General features: G+C 39.3%; 2 protein-coding genes across 4 annotated transcripts in view; one reads left to right on the top strand and one right to left on the bottom strand.

Moving 5' to 3' along the window:
• The window catches only part of ANGPT2 (angiopoietin 2), a gene marked incomplete at both ends in the record, with an annotated part of 41806 nt that extends 38247 nt beyond the window's left edge, over positions 1-3559 (bottom strand). For all 3 annotated transcript variants that reach the window (XM_084262509.1, XM_084262510.1, XM_084262511.1), the window contains one exon: positions 3275-3559. In XM_084262509.1, coding sequence (XP_084118635.1) covers positions 3275-3559 — 285 coding nt within the window. The remainder of the gene's footprint in view (positions 1-3274) is intronic.
• Positions 1-14711, top strand: part of MCPH1 (microcephalin 1) — a 127487-nt gene that overhangs the window by 89790 nt on the left and 22986 nt on the right. The window lies entirely within an intron of this gene.

The following is a 14711-nucleotide window of genomic DNA, read 5'->3' as shown; positions in this document are numbered from 1 at the left end:
AAATATTTATTTCTTTTACAGTATTGCTTTGGATATAGTCAGAGGATCTCCTGAGTCATAGGATCTAGTTTATATACTAAGAAGTAAATTCAAGTTAGCATTCATCTATCTTAATGTCTTAATACCCGAAAAAATTGAGTCCCTTGAGTAGAAAAGCCGTGATCCATATCATAATGCTGCTATTAACTCAGAGATTTGTTTAACTGTGGAAATTAGGGCAATTGCCTATCCTCTGGGAATATCTGAAAACCTGATGGTCTTATTTAAAAAAAAAAATAGGATTGCCAACATACCAGACGGGAGATTTTAAGTGTACACATGTATCTGGGCTGTATACCAATCCGGTGTCCTCTCAAATTAATTGAGATTCTTCTTATTGAGAATTCTCCCTGCCCACGCACTCATTAAAAAAACCTCACCCATCAATATAAAAATTGATCCCAAGGTAGGGGGCAGTCAAAGAAGAAAGTTCATTTGAGGTATGCTGCTGCACAGCTGATTTAGGGGGTTGGCCTTTGCTCTACAGCATCTCTTACTGGCTTAATGCTAACCACTGGATTAGGCGGAATAGCGGTTTGTTCTACTATGTCCTCTCAACACTTAAACATAATCTCCTTTGAAAAGACATTCCTGGTTTAGGTATGGTATTTACAGTACAGACCAAAAAAACCCCATGTGTTTTCATGAAGCAGCAGTTAGTAGCAGTTGTAGAACAAAGTCTTCTTCTCCTGGTGCAGGAGCAGATCCGAAAAGAACCTGGACCTCCGTAACTCCTTTTCTTCCCATTGTGTTTGCCCATTAACCAGATGAAGCGCACACTTCCCATGCTGTTCCATTCATACAGCCCAGTGTTCATTCAGAAACAGAACGTTTCCTTTAGTTGATGGATTAAAGGCAGGAGGGGGGAGGAGTGTAAAAATGTTTTCGGATGTGCAATGCCTCAGGAACAACATTTAAAGGTAAATTCACACTAGAAGCTGGTAATTTTTTAACTTTTTTTTACACAACTTCAGAACAAAGCAGGTGCTGCCTGAGCAAAAAATAACTTTAAAAAAGCAAGACCTAAAGCAGTTTTTGGTGCAATGGCTGAGAAGTTAACCTCAGGTTATTTTTTAAATCACCCCTATACTACACTTCCAATACAGTATAAAAACTGAGCAATCTTTTTTTTTTGCCATGCTTTGATTAATCTAGTATTATTTTTTTAAGTTGAAATACAAACCTAGAAATGTGTATTAGTGGCCTTAAAATAACTGCAAGTAAATTCTGTAAGCAACTTTAAAGGTTATTGTTTGCTTTTCATCTTCACTGGCAAACCAGGTGTCTCTAGCAAAGCAAATCTGAGGAAAAGCTACTTTTGTTGGAGCCTCTTTGTGAGCAAAACAGATGACATAAAGAGCAGGTGTTAAAATAGTGAAAAAGGCAAACAGCAGTTATAGTTATTTTACAGGATGTTTAGCTGTGGGACAGCTAGGACAAAAATCAGGCTATGCTAAAGCATCTTATTTGGAAATCTCTGCTCAAGTAAAAAATGCTTCTGTTTTGTAAACCAGAAAATCTGGCTTTTGTTCCTTTAAAGAATGGGTTAGATATACTTACCCTATTCCCCTCCTAACTCATTTCCCAGGGACTGACAGGAAAAAGCATAGTTTTTACTAAATAAGGATGCTGGAATTTGCTTACTGGCTTTTGTTTACCTGATGTCACTTATGATACTGTGTTTGCCTACTTAAGTGGCATTTAATACTAGAGTCCTGTGTGTGATTTTACTATTTATACTAGGAAACTGCTTAGCAGCTGGGTAGATTAGACTGTTTTACTTTGTGTGTTTTTCATCCTGCGTTGCACATCTGTTAATGTTGGTTTTAGCATGACAATAGTGAGCACTGTAAATTAGTAAGCAGAAAGGTAAGTATGCGGAGGGAAGTGTTTGCCTGTGAGATTAAAAAACCAAAAGCTACTGAGCTGACATTACTTGGATGTCTCAATCAAGCATCCTAAACCTCTAAAGACTGATTAGAGGCACACAATGCAGCCTTCAAGCAGAAGCATTTTAGATACAGCCTTCAAGGTTCATTTTCAGGTAGATGAGAAGACTATGCCTTCTGCTTTGAAGTGTGACTTTGGTTTCTTACACACACAAATACTCTAGGAGGTTCCTTTGATTATATCACGCTCATTCTGCAACTGTCTAACTGATGAGAGAAGTGAACCCTGCTGCAAAGTTGCTTTACAGTCACGGAAGATTAGAAAGGAATTGGCTAGTCATTGTGAGTTTTCTCATATTCATTTTGAAAAATACCCTTATGACATCACTTGAATGCTTATTTGGAGATGATATGTCAACTGCTCGGTTAAGTCCTCAAAATACACTCATAAATTCACTACACAGCTAAACTATACCATCACACTTTTTTGGGTACCCGTGCAGTAAAGATTTATTAAAGAAAAATCTAACAGTGTAGCATTTAGAATCAAATGAGTTTCTATAAAAATGTGGGCTAGTGAACAGGTTTATTCTCCAGTAATATGAAGAACCTATGCAGTGCACGTTTTTTCTGTTGTTTCAGGTATAACTTCACAGATATTGCCACTTTTGCAACAAATTTGTCATTTTCCCTTCATGACAATGCAGTTGTATTAACGGAAGCTGTGTGGCATCTGCAACACCTCTTCCAGAATATTTTCCCCTTGAATATTGTATATTTGAGCTACAGGATGCGAAGGATATCCGCCAATGAGCTTTCTTGAGATTCTGTCACCTCACTGGGCTTGGGCACTGCTAGTCAGACTCACAGTCCTTGCTTGGGATTACAGTTCTTTATCAGTGGGACTCAGGAGGTCCATTTCTGCAGGCAAGTTTTGAAATGGTGTTTCAAATACCATTTTTGAAACATGCCTCAGATAAAGGTACATTCTGTATTCTTTACACAGAGATACAATAGCCCTTGCCAGTAAATTACAGTTTAGTAGCTGTTCTTTCAAGTCAGAACTTTCAGAGGTGCTCCCAGCCTGCCTGCATACGGAATTACTAGTCATCCAAGCAATTCAAATGTAATGGCAAACTTTAAAGCAGGAGCTCTGCGCACAGTGCAGTTCTCTGCTCCTTCCTAGTCAGTGAAATCATGTTCTGAGACTTCAAAACAAAAGGTAATTCCAAAATTCAGTTTGGATAATGCATTTTGTCAGTTTGGAAACTGTTACAGTGAGACGACCAAACAGATAACAAGGTACCGTGAACGAGATTTTTCGAATAGGAATTACATTCTCCTACCTTCATTAGCCACTGAGTGTTGTTCTCCATGATGTTTTCAAGTAGTTGCAGTCTCTGAACCGAATCATCGTAGTCTAAAGGTGCATCCCTCTGCACCGCGTTGGACACGTAGGAAGCAGAGGACCGGCAGTTGTCCGTCTCGGGCAGAAGGAAGGTATAGCTGCACGACCCGTGCTGAACCTGGTACTGCTTCTTGCCTATCGTCTCCATGCTCTTACTAAAAGAGTTGTATCCCGCAGCTAAGAAAACACCGCAGCCCAAAAAGAAGCAAACAGTCAGCCGCATTTTAACTCCTGCGGTAACCCGGCAAGCCTGGGGGTGCTTTAGCGCGCTAGCCAGAGCCCAGACCTAGTTAAACCTGCGCTGGGTTTCAGTGCTCTGCTGCCATGTGCCGAGGGCTGGGGCTTTCTTACTGTCCCGGCCGCAAACTGGAAACGTGCCGCCTGCTCCCCCAGCCGCCGTGCCCTGAGCTGTCAGGCGCGGGAAGCAAAAGCAACCCCCCCCGAGCCGCGGGAGCCGGCCCCGCTTGGCCCGCACGCCGCGAGGGCTGCCGCTCCTCGCCCGGGCCGAGATCTCACAGCCCCGGTCCCCGAATCGATCACTCTCCTGCCCTTATATGATAAGTTGATAAGAGCAGGCAGACATGCGGAGCGGAGCTGCTCCTCCCTCCCGGCTCCGCCAGTGCCTTCCTGCGGGGGGTGGGGGGCGGCATTCGCTGAGCGGGCTGCGGGGAGAGAGCGCGCCCGGGCGTGGAGCTGCGCGGGGCGAGAGGAAACCCCGGGGAGGAGCCGGCAGCTACAGGACCCCTGCGAATTCCTGCAGCACGGCTCTCATTAAGAGTTTCCTAGACAGAGCCATCAGTTCCGATAGCCTGCAACTACGCTTGTAAATTATGCGCGGTGGTAATCGCTTTTAAACACTTTCCTTAAAAAAAGAAAGGGAAAAGAGAAAAGGTGCCGGGCTTGTTAGTTCTCCTTAAAGAAGTTCGGGGCTTCTTTTTGAAATGCGCTGAACCACGATGTAATTTCGTTTGTGTTTAACGCATGGTATAATTACAGAGAAAGACACTGTCCTGGGCATACAAAAGCAGGCTTGGGCACGTCTTGCAAAGAGAACAGGAGAGGGGGGGGAGTTAATTAAAAGCTTTCAGTCCAACACTGACTTTGTATTTGACTGAATTGTTGAGATGAATACTCATCTTTAGGCATGTCTTGCCAGAGTTGAGCATTTTCAAGCTCTTTTATTTTAATTTTTGGGTTTTTAAGGCTTTTCTTGTCGCTACTGGATGGCTAACGTTAGCAAGAGTTACACATCACAAGCCAGCTGGGGCTGGAGGAGGGAATAACTCTCCAGCCTCAGTGGCAGCGAGGCACCGCAGGCAGTGCTATGCCTGGATAGCAGTTACCCCATCAGCTCTCACTAGCCCAATTCTGTGACCTTGGGAGCTGGAAATACCTATAAAAGGTGAGGGGAAAGCTTAATGCAGTATTTGAAATGCACATGTAAGAGTAAAAAGGAGCTTCCCCCTACCTCCCGCTTCCATTTTCTCTGCGATGACCAGTGATCTTGAAAAAGCCAAAAATTCCCAACCGACTTACCAAACCCTGGGAAAGAGCTGATTCCACTGAAATTTTGGAAAAATAGTCTACTTCTCTGTTATAGAAAATGTCTTCTCGAAACCAGCACAATAGGATACTGACTCCTGAAGACAAACTGCCTGTTTTGCTAGGTCTGGATCTGGAAGCTATAGATTTTTCTTAATTAAAATAAACACAGGCAAAGCCATGCTAGTCAAACTAACATGAATTACAGACCAAAGCTTGTCTTATAGGAGGAAAATCCTGGCATGCCTCAGGATCTCTTAGGACAGGCTTTCTTATACAACTTGCTAGATTTCATAGAATATATTAATATGGCCTTTACTTTTAAAATCATGGAAGTTGTGTTCAGGGGTTGTCAGAAATAGTTGCAGCAGCTAAAATGCATGCCTTACATTGTTGGACGCTGTTGGGATTTCTTTACATAATACATACTTACCTCTGGAAAGGAAAATCTCTAGAATTCAATTCTGGAGACCTCCAGAAAGGCTCAAATCATACTCGGACTGTGACCCGTAGAACCAATTTGTCAGATTATCTTCCTGTCATCTACCTTCATTCATCCTTCCAGCCAGAGGAAATGGAGGTACATGTTTGAAACTTGGGATACAGTCACAATTATTTTCTACATATTTAGAGGGTTTGGCATATAAATTATGCTTTATCCCTTCAACTTTGTATTGCAATAGCAAAGCAAATTAATGTGACAGCTAGCTGCATTGTTAAGGACATTTCAGAAGCTTTCTCCATAGTGATTTCTGCTTTTCAATATACTGAAGTCTTTGAGAGAATGTTTAATTCCATATGAATTGGGAGGTAGTTGAGTAACCTACTCTTATGCAGTGAGGACAGAATGTAGGATTAGATTTATACACCAGACTGCACGAAACATTTCTAGGTATCTAACCAGATGTGCAAATTCCGTATTTCCTTTTATTTGAATATTTTTTAATTAGTTTTCTAAGTGAAATGAGAATTTTTTATTGTGACTTGTGCTAGTTCTTAAATTAGTCTGCTCCCCGCTTTCTTTTCCTCTCACAGCTAGCTCAAAGAATATAGGGCCTTGAATACCGCAGTGCTAAAATTAAGAATGCTTAAGCCCTGAACGCATTTCTCTCCAAAATGTCGAGGCATAAATGGTTATATTTTCACTGCAACCACTGTAGTATTTCAAGGGTTTTGTTTTTAATTGTTAGACATCTACTCAAGGGACTGTACAGATATAAAAGGCAAGGTTTAATGGATGCTGAGAATTCATTAGACAGGGTTTCCACGGGCCGCTTGATTAAATCGAGAGTTTCTGAACTGTGAGGAAGCCGTCTGTATGCCACACTGGTGAGTCAGATCACCAGTATCATTTGGCAGATCAGTTCTGGTGGGGTTTTGAGGAGAGACGGGAGTGTCTCTCAAGGTTTGATCTGGAGTCTGTTTTCCGTTAGGAAAGGCCCATGAGTGACCCCGGGAGGCCCTTGAGCCATAACCGGGAGGAGCAAAACTGAACTTGGATGCAGCCTGGCAAGGCTTGCTGTATCCCGGGCCTCCACTAGGGAGAACTGTGGTTGTAGGAATACTGGGAAGAGAAACCAGTTTACCTTTCACTGGTCTTTCGGCTGGATTTGGGTTTCTCTTTTGTGGACTGGTTTTTTGGGTTGGGTTTTTTTTGGGGGGAGGGGGTGGATTTTTTTAAATGAATGAATGAATGGCTGGTTGCTATGGCAGCTGTCAGCACTTTGGGGTAAAGGTACAGGAACTGCAGGTATTATTCTGAGAAGTGACAACAAATTGTTAATGCAAGACCCTCACCAGCACAGCAGGCACCACCAATGACCTGCTCTGCTACACTTCTCATCTAGCTCTGAGTTTCACCGTGGTAATGTTTTCCCTCAGCTTTTCCTTGATACTTCCAGGCTGTCGGGGCAATAACTGGAATACAACCAACAGCAAACACACACAACTGAGGGAGGATTGTGCCGTTTCCCCATCTGGGTCCAGCAGATTCATATTGCTTTAATGAAGTGCTCTTTCCCACTGCCTAAGAAAGTTAGTGAGCATTCACCTTGCCAACAAAATAAATATACATCCCTTTAACCCTTCACTGCAGGCTAGTGCCGTATTTGGTGCATCTTTTGTAGCATTTTATTGTGATCCTTCACCCTTTCTATCCCTTTGGGAACTGCTTTCCCAGCTGTGGAGGAGGAAGTGGTCGTCTTTGCCTCCCTAGGGAGTCAAAGCCAGTCAGAGTTCAGGGGGAAAGAAAGTAGTAACAGCTAAATTTAGAAATCTGGTGTGAAAAGTAAGGCAAGTTAAATACATTTTCGGCCTTGAAAACTGAGGAGGAGGAAGGAAGATGCCTGAATACAGCCTTTTTGCTGAGGCTCAGAGGCATAATAACAAGTCTGCTTGCAGGGCAGGGCTTATTCCAGAAAAGCTGAATGACAGAGAAGGTCTGTCTCCCGTCACTTATGAGAAGGAACATCTCATTGTTAGACATGCTGAAGTAGGAAGGAATGTAAATACTTTGGCATGGAATCTTATATATGCCCGTATGAAACTGAGTAAAACGTTTTAATTCAGACCAGTTCCTTCCTCTCAGTGTTTTTTTCATGTTCATTGTTCTCTTCATCTTTTATTTCTGCTGTCGATATGGAGTGGTACATTTATTCTGTAAACCAAAACATAGCTGCTTAGCCTGTGATTTCCTGCTTGCTTTATAGCTGAGTGTATATAATACTCGACATAAAATAGCAAATAGTGGCTTGGTATATTTAAAGTACAAATTGGATCTTTCCCTATTGAGAAAGAAGATACCCACTGTCTGGAACTCACCTTATAAGAAGAGCTAAAATGTATATTTTGCCAAAAACTAAACATTTAGAACATTTTGCCAGATGTGTTGCAGGCAATTTCCTTTCCTGGGAAACAGTAAATTCCCTTACTCAGCCAATCCTGGTTTTATTCCATACAGCATGTGACTAAGCTGCTTTGAGAGAGATGCCTGAACACCACTAACATTATCTTTCCAATTATCGTTTTACTTACAGCTGCACAGCTTCTGTGTGACAGGCAAGTACAGAGATCTTGTGAGATCTCTGACAGAAAAGGAAGCATAGACGTTTTCAGGGAAATGTAAGAAAATGTTGACTTGGCTTTAGTCTGCTATCTGCAGACTTCGCCACCTAAAACTTTCAAGATGTTGATTTAGTAGCTAAGCAAGTTCTCATTTCAGGAGTTTTCTTGTTTTAGCAAGGGAAAAATACATAATGAAATACGTGCAAAATAAAGGCATAACAATATAAACACATAGGTTTTAGTGCTGCATACTTACAGAGATATTTGGTCTGCATATCTAAATTAAAATGCTGTAGTGTGAGAAAATGAAACTTCAAAAATCAAGTCTGAGGGGAAAAATTATCTGAAACTTGGAATAAATTAATGAAACATTTTATATATTCCTGGCATTCACATTCCTCACATTTTGACACTCAGTGCTAAGTCCCCACCTTTGGTTCCTAGTACTTTAATATTAGTTTATGGTAGTTCCAATTGCTGACTCCAAAATATTTTCTTTCACTGGGAGTATTTTAGCATGTTTCTCAGGAACAAATGTCAACAAGGACAAGACTCATGAACTTGTAACTTAAAAAGCAGGGAACAAGATCTTGGATCTTGGATTTTTAGTCTGCTGAAAATCTTATCTGTTTCAAGATCTTGCACTCGCTTTGAAAGAGAGAAGTGCCAGATTATTATGTTTTCTGATAAGCCAAAACAAATTCTTTTCATCAAGACCCATAGTCCAGTTCTTTAGCACTTCTAAAATTAGTGGTGATATCTTACCAATCATTCCTGCTTTCCCCACCACTGGCCTGTTATCCTTTTCATTTGGCCTGAACTCCACTTCTCTCATGACTTCCCTGACAAAATCACAGGATTCCCCTCACTTTCTCAGATGCCATTTATTTCTAATCGCTTGGAACATCTGGTGTAACATCTTGTGAATTAATAGTTCTCTCTATGTTCTGTCTCTGACATTCCCTTACATCTCCTTAGAATGCCATTCCTTTCAAGGGAGGGCATTTACCCAGTTAATTCCCACATTGTACTTTTGGTGAAGGGGCAAGAGGTCAATAATCTGATCCACTGAAAATTTCAATTACCACTCTGTCTTGGTGACTCAGTCTGTTTGTTCCCATCTTGCCCTAGAACATCCAATCCATCATTTTAGTAACATGGTATTTTTCCTAGATGTCATGCCATCAGTGGAAGCAGAATGTGGCCAAAACCAAACTTTGTATCTTCCCTTGGAAGTGCTTGCACCCTGGCCCCTTTTTCTCTTTCACCGTTGATACCACCACGACTTTCAATGGGCTTAAGTCTGTAACCTGCAACTTACATCCTTTTGTTTCTTTGGTGTTATATTCTCTCCCTTTATTGATGCCATGCTTTCATTAATGTCTCTCAAATTCCTATGCTAATCATCATTGACACATTTAATTTTGTAACAAATTTTGCCTGGCTACTCCACAACACTTGAAATGTGATTTATTTATGAAGTTTATTTCATGAGTTCTGCCTTTCTTAGTAAGCAACATTCAGCTTCACTTTCATAAGAATTGTTAGACAACTGTAAGCTTCACACAAGTAGACTGTCTATTAGTTGATTCTACTAGGATTTAGTTTTTGGAAGCTCCTTTTCCAGCACCTCTTTCATCAAATATGCAAACTTCATTGCTTACTTTGCAGGCACTGACTGGATTTTCTTTCTCGGACTGTCTCAGTTATACTTGATATGTCTTTTCTCACTTAATCTTATACGTAACATGACCGTATTTTCCACTTGATATCCCACTTTTGTTATATAACATCTGCTTGAGCCTTTTGACTGAGATTATAGTAACATTAAAAGAAATTAGATATTAATATATACATGCTTATACCTGCATATATGTATATGTTTAGCATATTGTAGATGCCGCTGTACCTAAACCATAATTAGTCATGTTAATTCAGATTTGGACTTTGTGGTATCACATCTTGAGCAACTAAGATAACATGAGTGGATAGATATTTTTTGAAAGTCCTGTCATTATCACTTCCACATTCCAAAACCTTATTAAATGCAAAATACTTCTTAGTTTTTACTGTTTCATTACTTTTATACTGATTTCCTTTATCAATCAAAATCTTCAAGGAATGTCTAGAATAGAATACACAAATATCTATAAAATTTAAATCTCTACAAATATTGTGCATAGATATTTAAGAAGATTCTCAGATTGCATCAATGAAGTTCCTATTCGTAGGACAGATGGTAATTTCTTTCGATGTGAGCATTTTTTAATAATGAATGTTATTTTAATCTTTGAAAGATGAATCATCCATATACAGAAGTAGGAAGTGAGTCCCAGGGTTATGAAGAATAGTCACTATGCGTCCTTCCTCCTTAACATTTTTAATTGTTTGGCTCTAATGCCCAAAGGCTATGCTCATTCTCTTTGGAGTTACGTGATGACAGCAAATTTTAGTTGGTAACAACTGTAATTATATCTTCACGAGTTTAAAATTAACATGGAAATTACAGCTAATGTTAAGGATCTTACAATTGGACTGCTGAATATCTTTGACAGTCTTAAGTGCTGTGCCCTATCAATCTCCTATACTGGGCAAAACACAATACAGTGCTTCTTTAAAAAGGTTACCACTAGTTTCAAACTGAAGGAATTAACTTGCATGGTAATGACTAGCAACCAGCTCTAGTAAGGTTCTTAAAACCTGTTTTTAAAAATTATTTCAATAGCACATCCATATTTACTCTTCATTACTGAATTATGCATGAAAAAAATTAAAATATATTCTTACTCTGTATGCCCATATACTCATTATACACTCCTTGAAAAATGTCTTCTTAATTACAGTTTCGTGCAGTTGGATAGTTTAAAATCTTAACGTAAGGTTTTGGCTTTTGTTGTGTTAAGTGAATGCTGTCTTATGTGGATGTGAAAAGCCAGCAGACTGTGAAAGAATCCAGAAGGCTCTTGGAAAACGAGAGATCTGCCTTACTGACATCTTAAAGAAAAATGCATATACCGTTTGTTTAAAGGAAAGTATTTTTAAAACGTCTAAGCAGTTGACAGTAATCTAGCCTTACAAACCCCGTGATTTAAACCCTTCCTCTTGTAAGCAGTCATTCAGGTTAGCGGAAGGTTCTCTCATCTGGTAATAGCACACTTATTTGATAATAACAGCATGTCATACTTCCAAAGAACAGGTTCGAGTTAAGAATCTGAATTCAAAGATAAACTGATGTCAAAGAGAGAATGAAAAGGAAGTGAGAAACTGTGTAAGAGGAATAAACAAAGCTTTCAGAGAGAGAGGACATTTATGGCAACAGTAAGGTACCTAGTTCCTGACATCTGTTTCCCTCAAGAAAAAAATACGGTACATACGCTAACCTTTTCATGGAGAGTGCAAGGAAAATATTTTCACCCTATTTTCATATATTCATATTCGTTGAACTGTATTATGAATGTGTAATTTGAAGAGGACAGAGAAACTGCAAAATGGTTTTGCACTCCATAAAGCTAAAGCTTTGCTTTTTTCAATACTAATAAACATAGTTCAGTAATAGTTCTCTAAAACAGCGCACACCTTGCTGATTCTGGCACAAAAACTGGGCATTCTTTTTATCATTGGTCTTACTGCTGTATGAGCAAAGAAAGGAATGGAAGTCTTCTTTTCCTTGGGTAGTGAGGCATCAGAACCCATGATGGGACAGGAGAAAGATTACCTGCATACTAAGATTAGGGCTCCTTTGAGCTTGCACTCCGTGACTCCATACAACCCTCTAGTGAAACTCCTATTGCTGTGTAAATATTAACATTAAGTACCTCACTGGCTGAGTAACAGGCTGTTCTTTATCTCTCCAAATAAATCATTTGCTGGAAAGATAATCCTCCATCTCCAGTGGAATGTGTACAGAAGATCAAATAATCTCATATCCGTATCCTATCTTTAAAATGGTGTATTTTCTTCCCAACACAGACCAATTAGAAAGTCCTCTTATTGGTCTTCCACTTTATCTGCATCACGATTGTTGAATAGTTGCATTGCACGGAGGAAGTTCAAATCTTTGCAAATCTTTATTTTGTCCCACTAGAAATACAGGTATATGACATGCAGACTGTCACTGGTGATGCCCGTACTGTTTGAACGTAAATGCCCATTCAGGCTAGCCAAGGCCAAGCTGGCTTATGTTTAGAAATCATATCAAATAGTTCAGTCTTAGCTTGTTAACTTCAGTTTAAACTTTATTATGGAAGGTCTTGTTTGTAGTTGTATGTTCTGGCTTGATTTTTAAGTCAGTATCTTCGGTCAAATCTGTGATCAAAATCTATTTTAAACAGCTAATAGGCTTCACCTTTAGTGTTAAATGATACATTATCAGCTGTTACTGCTCAGGCTGTTACTAATAGCAATGTCCAGCAAATCGCATTTTTCCAGAACATAAATAACTGTATATCTAATTAATCAAATCAATGATGAGGTTATGTGATTCTCATGTTATTTCTGCCTTTGCCTGTTTACCCACTCAAGTATCATTTTTAAGAATAAAAATGCATGCATTAAAGTTAAAATATTCACTAGATGATCCCATGACACAGAAGAACATTTCCCTCTTCCATTAATGAAGATTGCATCCTTGCATAGGGTGTTGTGGTGGCCACCCAAGGCTTCCTTATAATAGAGTCAAACAGTCTGCTGATCAGAAGGGGAGGCTTGAGTAACAAACTCAGGTGAAAGCTCCTGAAGTTAGAGGAAATTAATGTCGTGAAGTTCACTAGACAAATGTTGGCTTCATTCTTATTAGATGACCATCATTGCTGTAAACTGCATGGGAAGGCCAGAAGTCTTTTCCAAACCACTTTTCTGCAGGAAGTAATGAGAACTGAGGATAAAACCACCTGATTTGACTTACTGATGGTAATTCCAGATTTCAGATGTGTTTCACTGTCTTGACTTCAAGTGCTCTTGTTAGCCTCTTCTAGGTATTTTTTCATTTGATTACAATTTTTGGACTGTTGTACCCGAATCTCATCGTTTTGACTCATCCCTCTCAGTAATGGGTTCATTTGAACTATGAATTGATTAAAAAACAGTCCACAAAGAAACTGGATCTAAATAGACAATTTTCCCTAGAAAGATAATTCTTTTACACTGTAGGCACATTTTTCAAGATTAAGAGTGCTAAATAAATGTTGGTTGAAAAGTTTAAGCAGTGCTTGTTCTGGAAGCCCATTACAGCCCCCCACCCCTCCTTATAGTTGGTGAGGAAGGATGGGCTAACAAGGGACTGAGTCTTCAGCCAGCTGTGAAGTATTCCAGGCAGGGAAACCATTAGGAGTCGTGGCCTAAACTTTGTTTTAATTTTATACAAAATATAAAGAAATGTTTTCTGAGACTAAGATCTATGAGGCTGTAGAAAAGCCTCTCATGAGAAGCAGTGGATTCCCTGATGCATGATTAATTTGATATAGATGGGCAAACCACTGAAATATGTAAAGGAAAATCCTGTACTGGCAGCAGTAAGAATTAAGTGACTTAATAAGCTTTTTCATCTCTTAATTTCTCTCATTAAACCTCATCATTTTGCTGACAGAAAGAAAAATGTTTATGTTGGACTTCCTTGTGAAAAGTGCTTATAGAAAAAATACCGCTCTTCAGATGATAAAAATGTAATTATTATATTTTAAATAATTCTTGCATTTTCTCACATCCCTGAAATTAAAACTGTCAGCCACAAGCTAATATCAATGCGTGCAAACTGCTCAATGCAGTTACTGCAATGTTAGCAGCAGTGGGTTTAGTATTGGAAGCTATTATATTTTTAGATTTCATTGCAATAGTGGAACAACTTTATTTTATATTATTATATCTACCAGTGACATGCAAAACAATATAGTCAATCCTATTACTAAAAGCATCAGAGTAAGACTGTGCTTCATAGACTGTTATTGCCCACAAGTGAACCTGTTTGTCCTACCGAGACATTTACAATCAGACAAATTATTGTCACTATCAATAGCTTAATTCCTACTTTGTTTTCAGATTTTAAAATATACTTACTTAAACATCTTCACAGTAAATAAAGTAAAAACCAGAGTCCATCAGCCTAGAAATCAGCAAAGTTTACATAAAAAATCAGACTGGTCTTGGATTTATTAATTGTGCCAGATTCTTTCCTGAGTTTTATAATGTCTGTTTTGGCACATTTAGTGTATGTGAAGTGGGCTCCTTTGTTTTATTTTACCTCACTGCTTCTGCAATAGAGTGGATTAACAACTACACTCGCCTACTTTTTACCTAACACTCCTGGCCCACAGCTTTAGAGTGCAGTACACCCAATAAAGAAAAATAGCATACACTTTTAAGGTAGCAATTTCAGTGAACTGGTAGCATGGAGGAATGCAAAAAAAAAAAGCAATGCTTTAGGGAAAACTGTGGGCCTCTCATTTAGGAGGCTCTTATAGTATCAGTCAGAACCTTTTGCTGATGTGTCTAGTGTACACAATGGTCAGAAGCTGCTGAAATAAACAAAATGTGGGTCTGTTCTCCATTATTGTAATTTGCAGATACCCTGTGTCTGCTCACAGGGGATGGCCCAAGGCTTTTAAAGCTGTTAATGACATGAACAGTGGCCAAGAACTGTCTTTATTTGAAGTACAAGTGTATTTTAAAAGTAAACCATAATGTGTGAATCCTGTGGTTACCATTTGCATTAACTTTACACAGAGAGGATTTTTTTTTAAAGATGTGGATTTCTCTACCAAACATTCACTGGAATA

The sequence above is a fragment of the Gallinula chloropus genome, assembly GCF_964237585.1.
Source record: "Gallinula chloropus genome assembly, chromosome: 3".
Lineage (NCBI taxonomy): Eukaryota > Metazoa > Chordata > Aves > Gruiformes > Rallidae > Gallinula > Gallinula chloropus.
The sequence above is the reverse complement of the archived record's forward strand: the minus strand, read 5'-3'. Positions and strand labels throughout refer to the sequence as shown.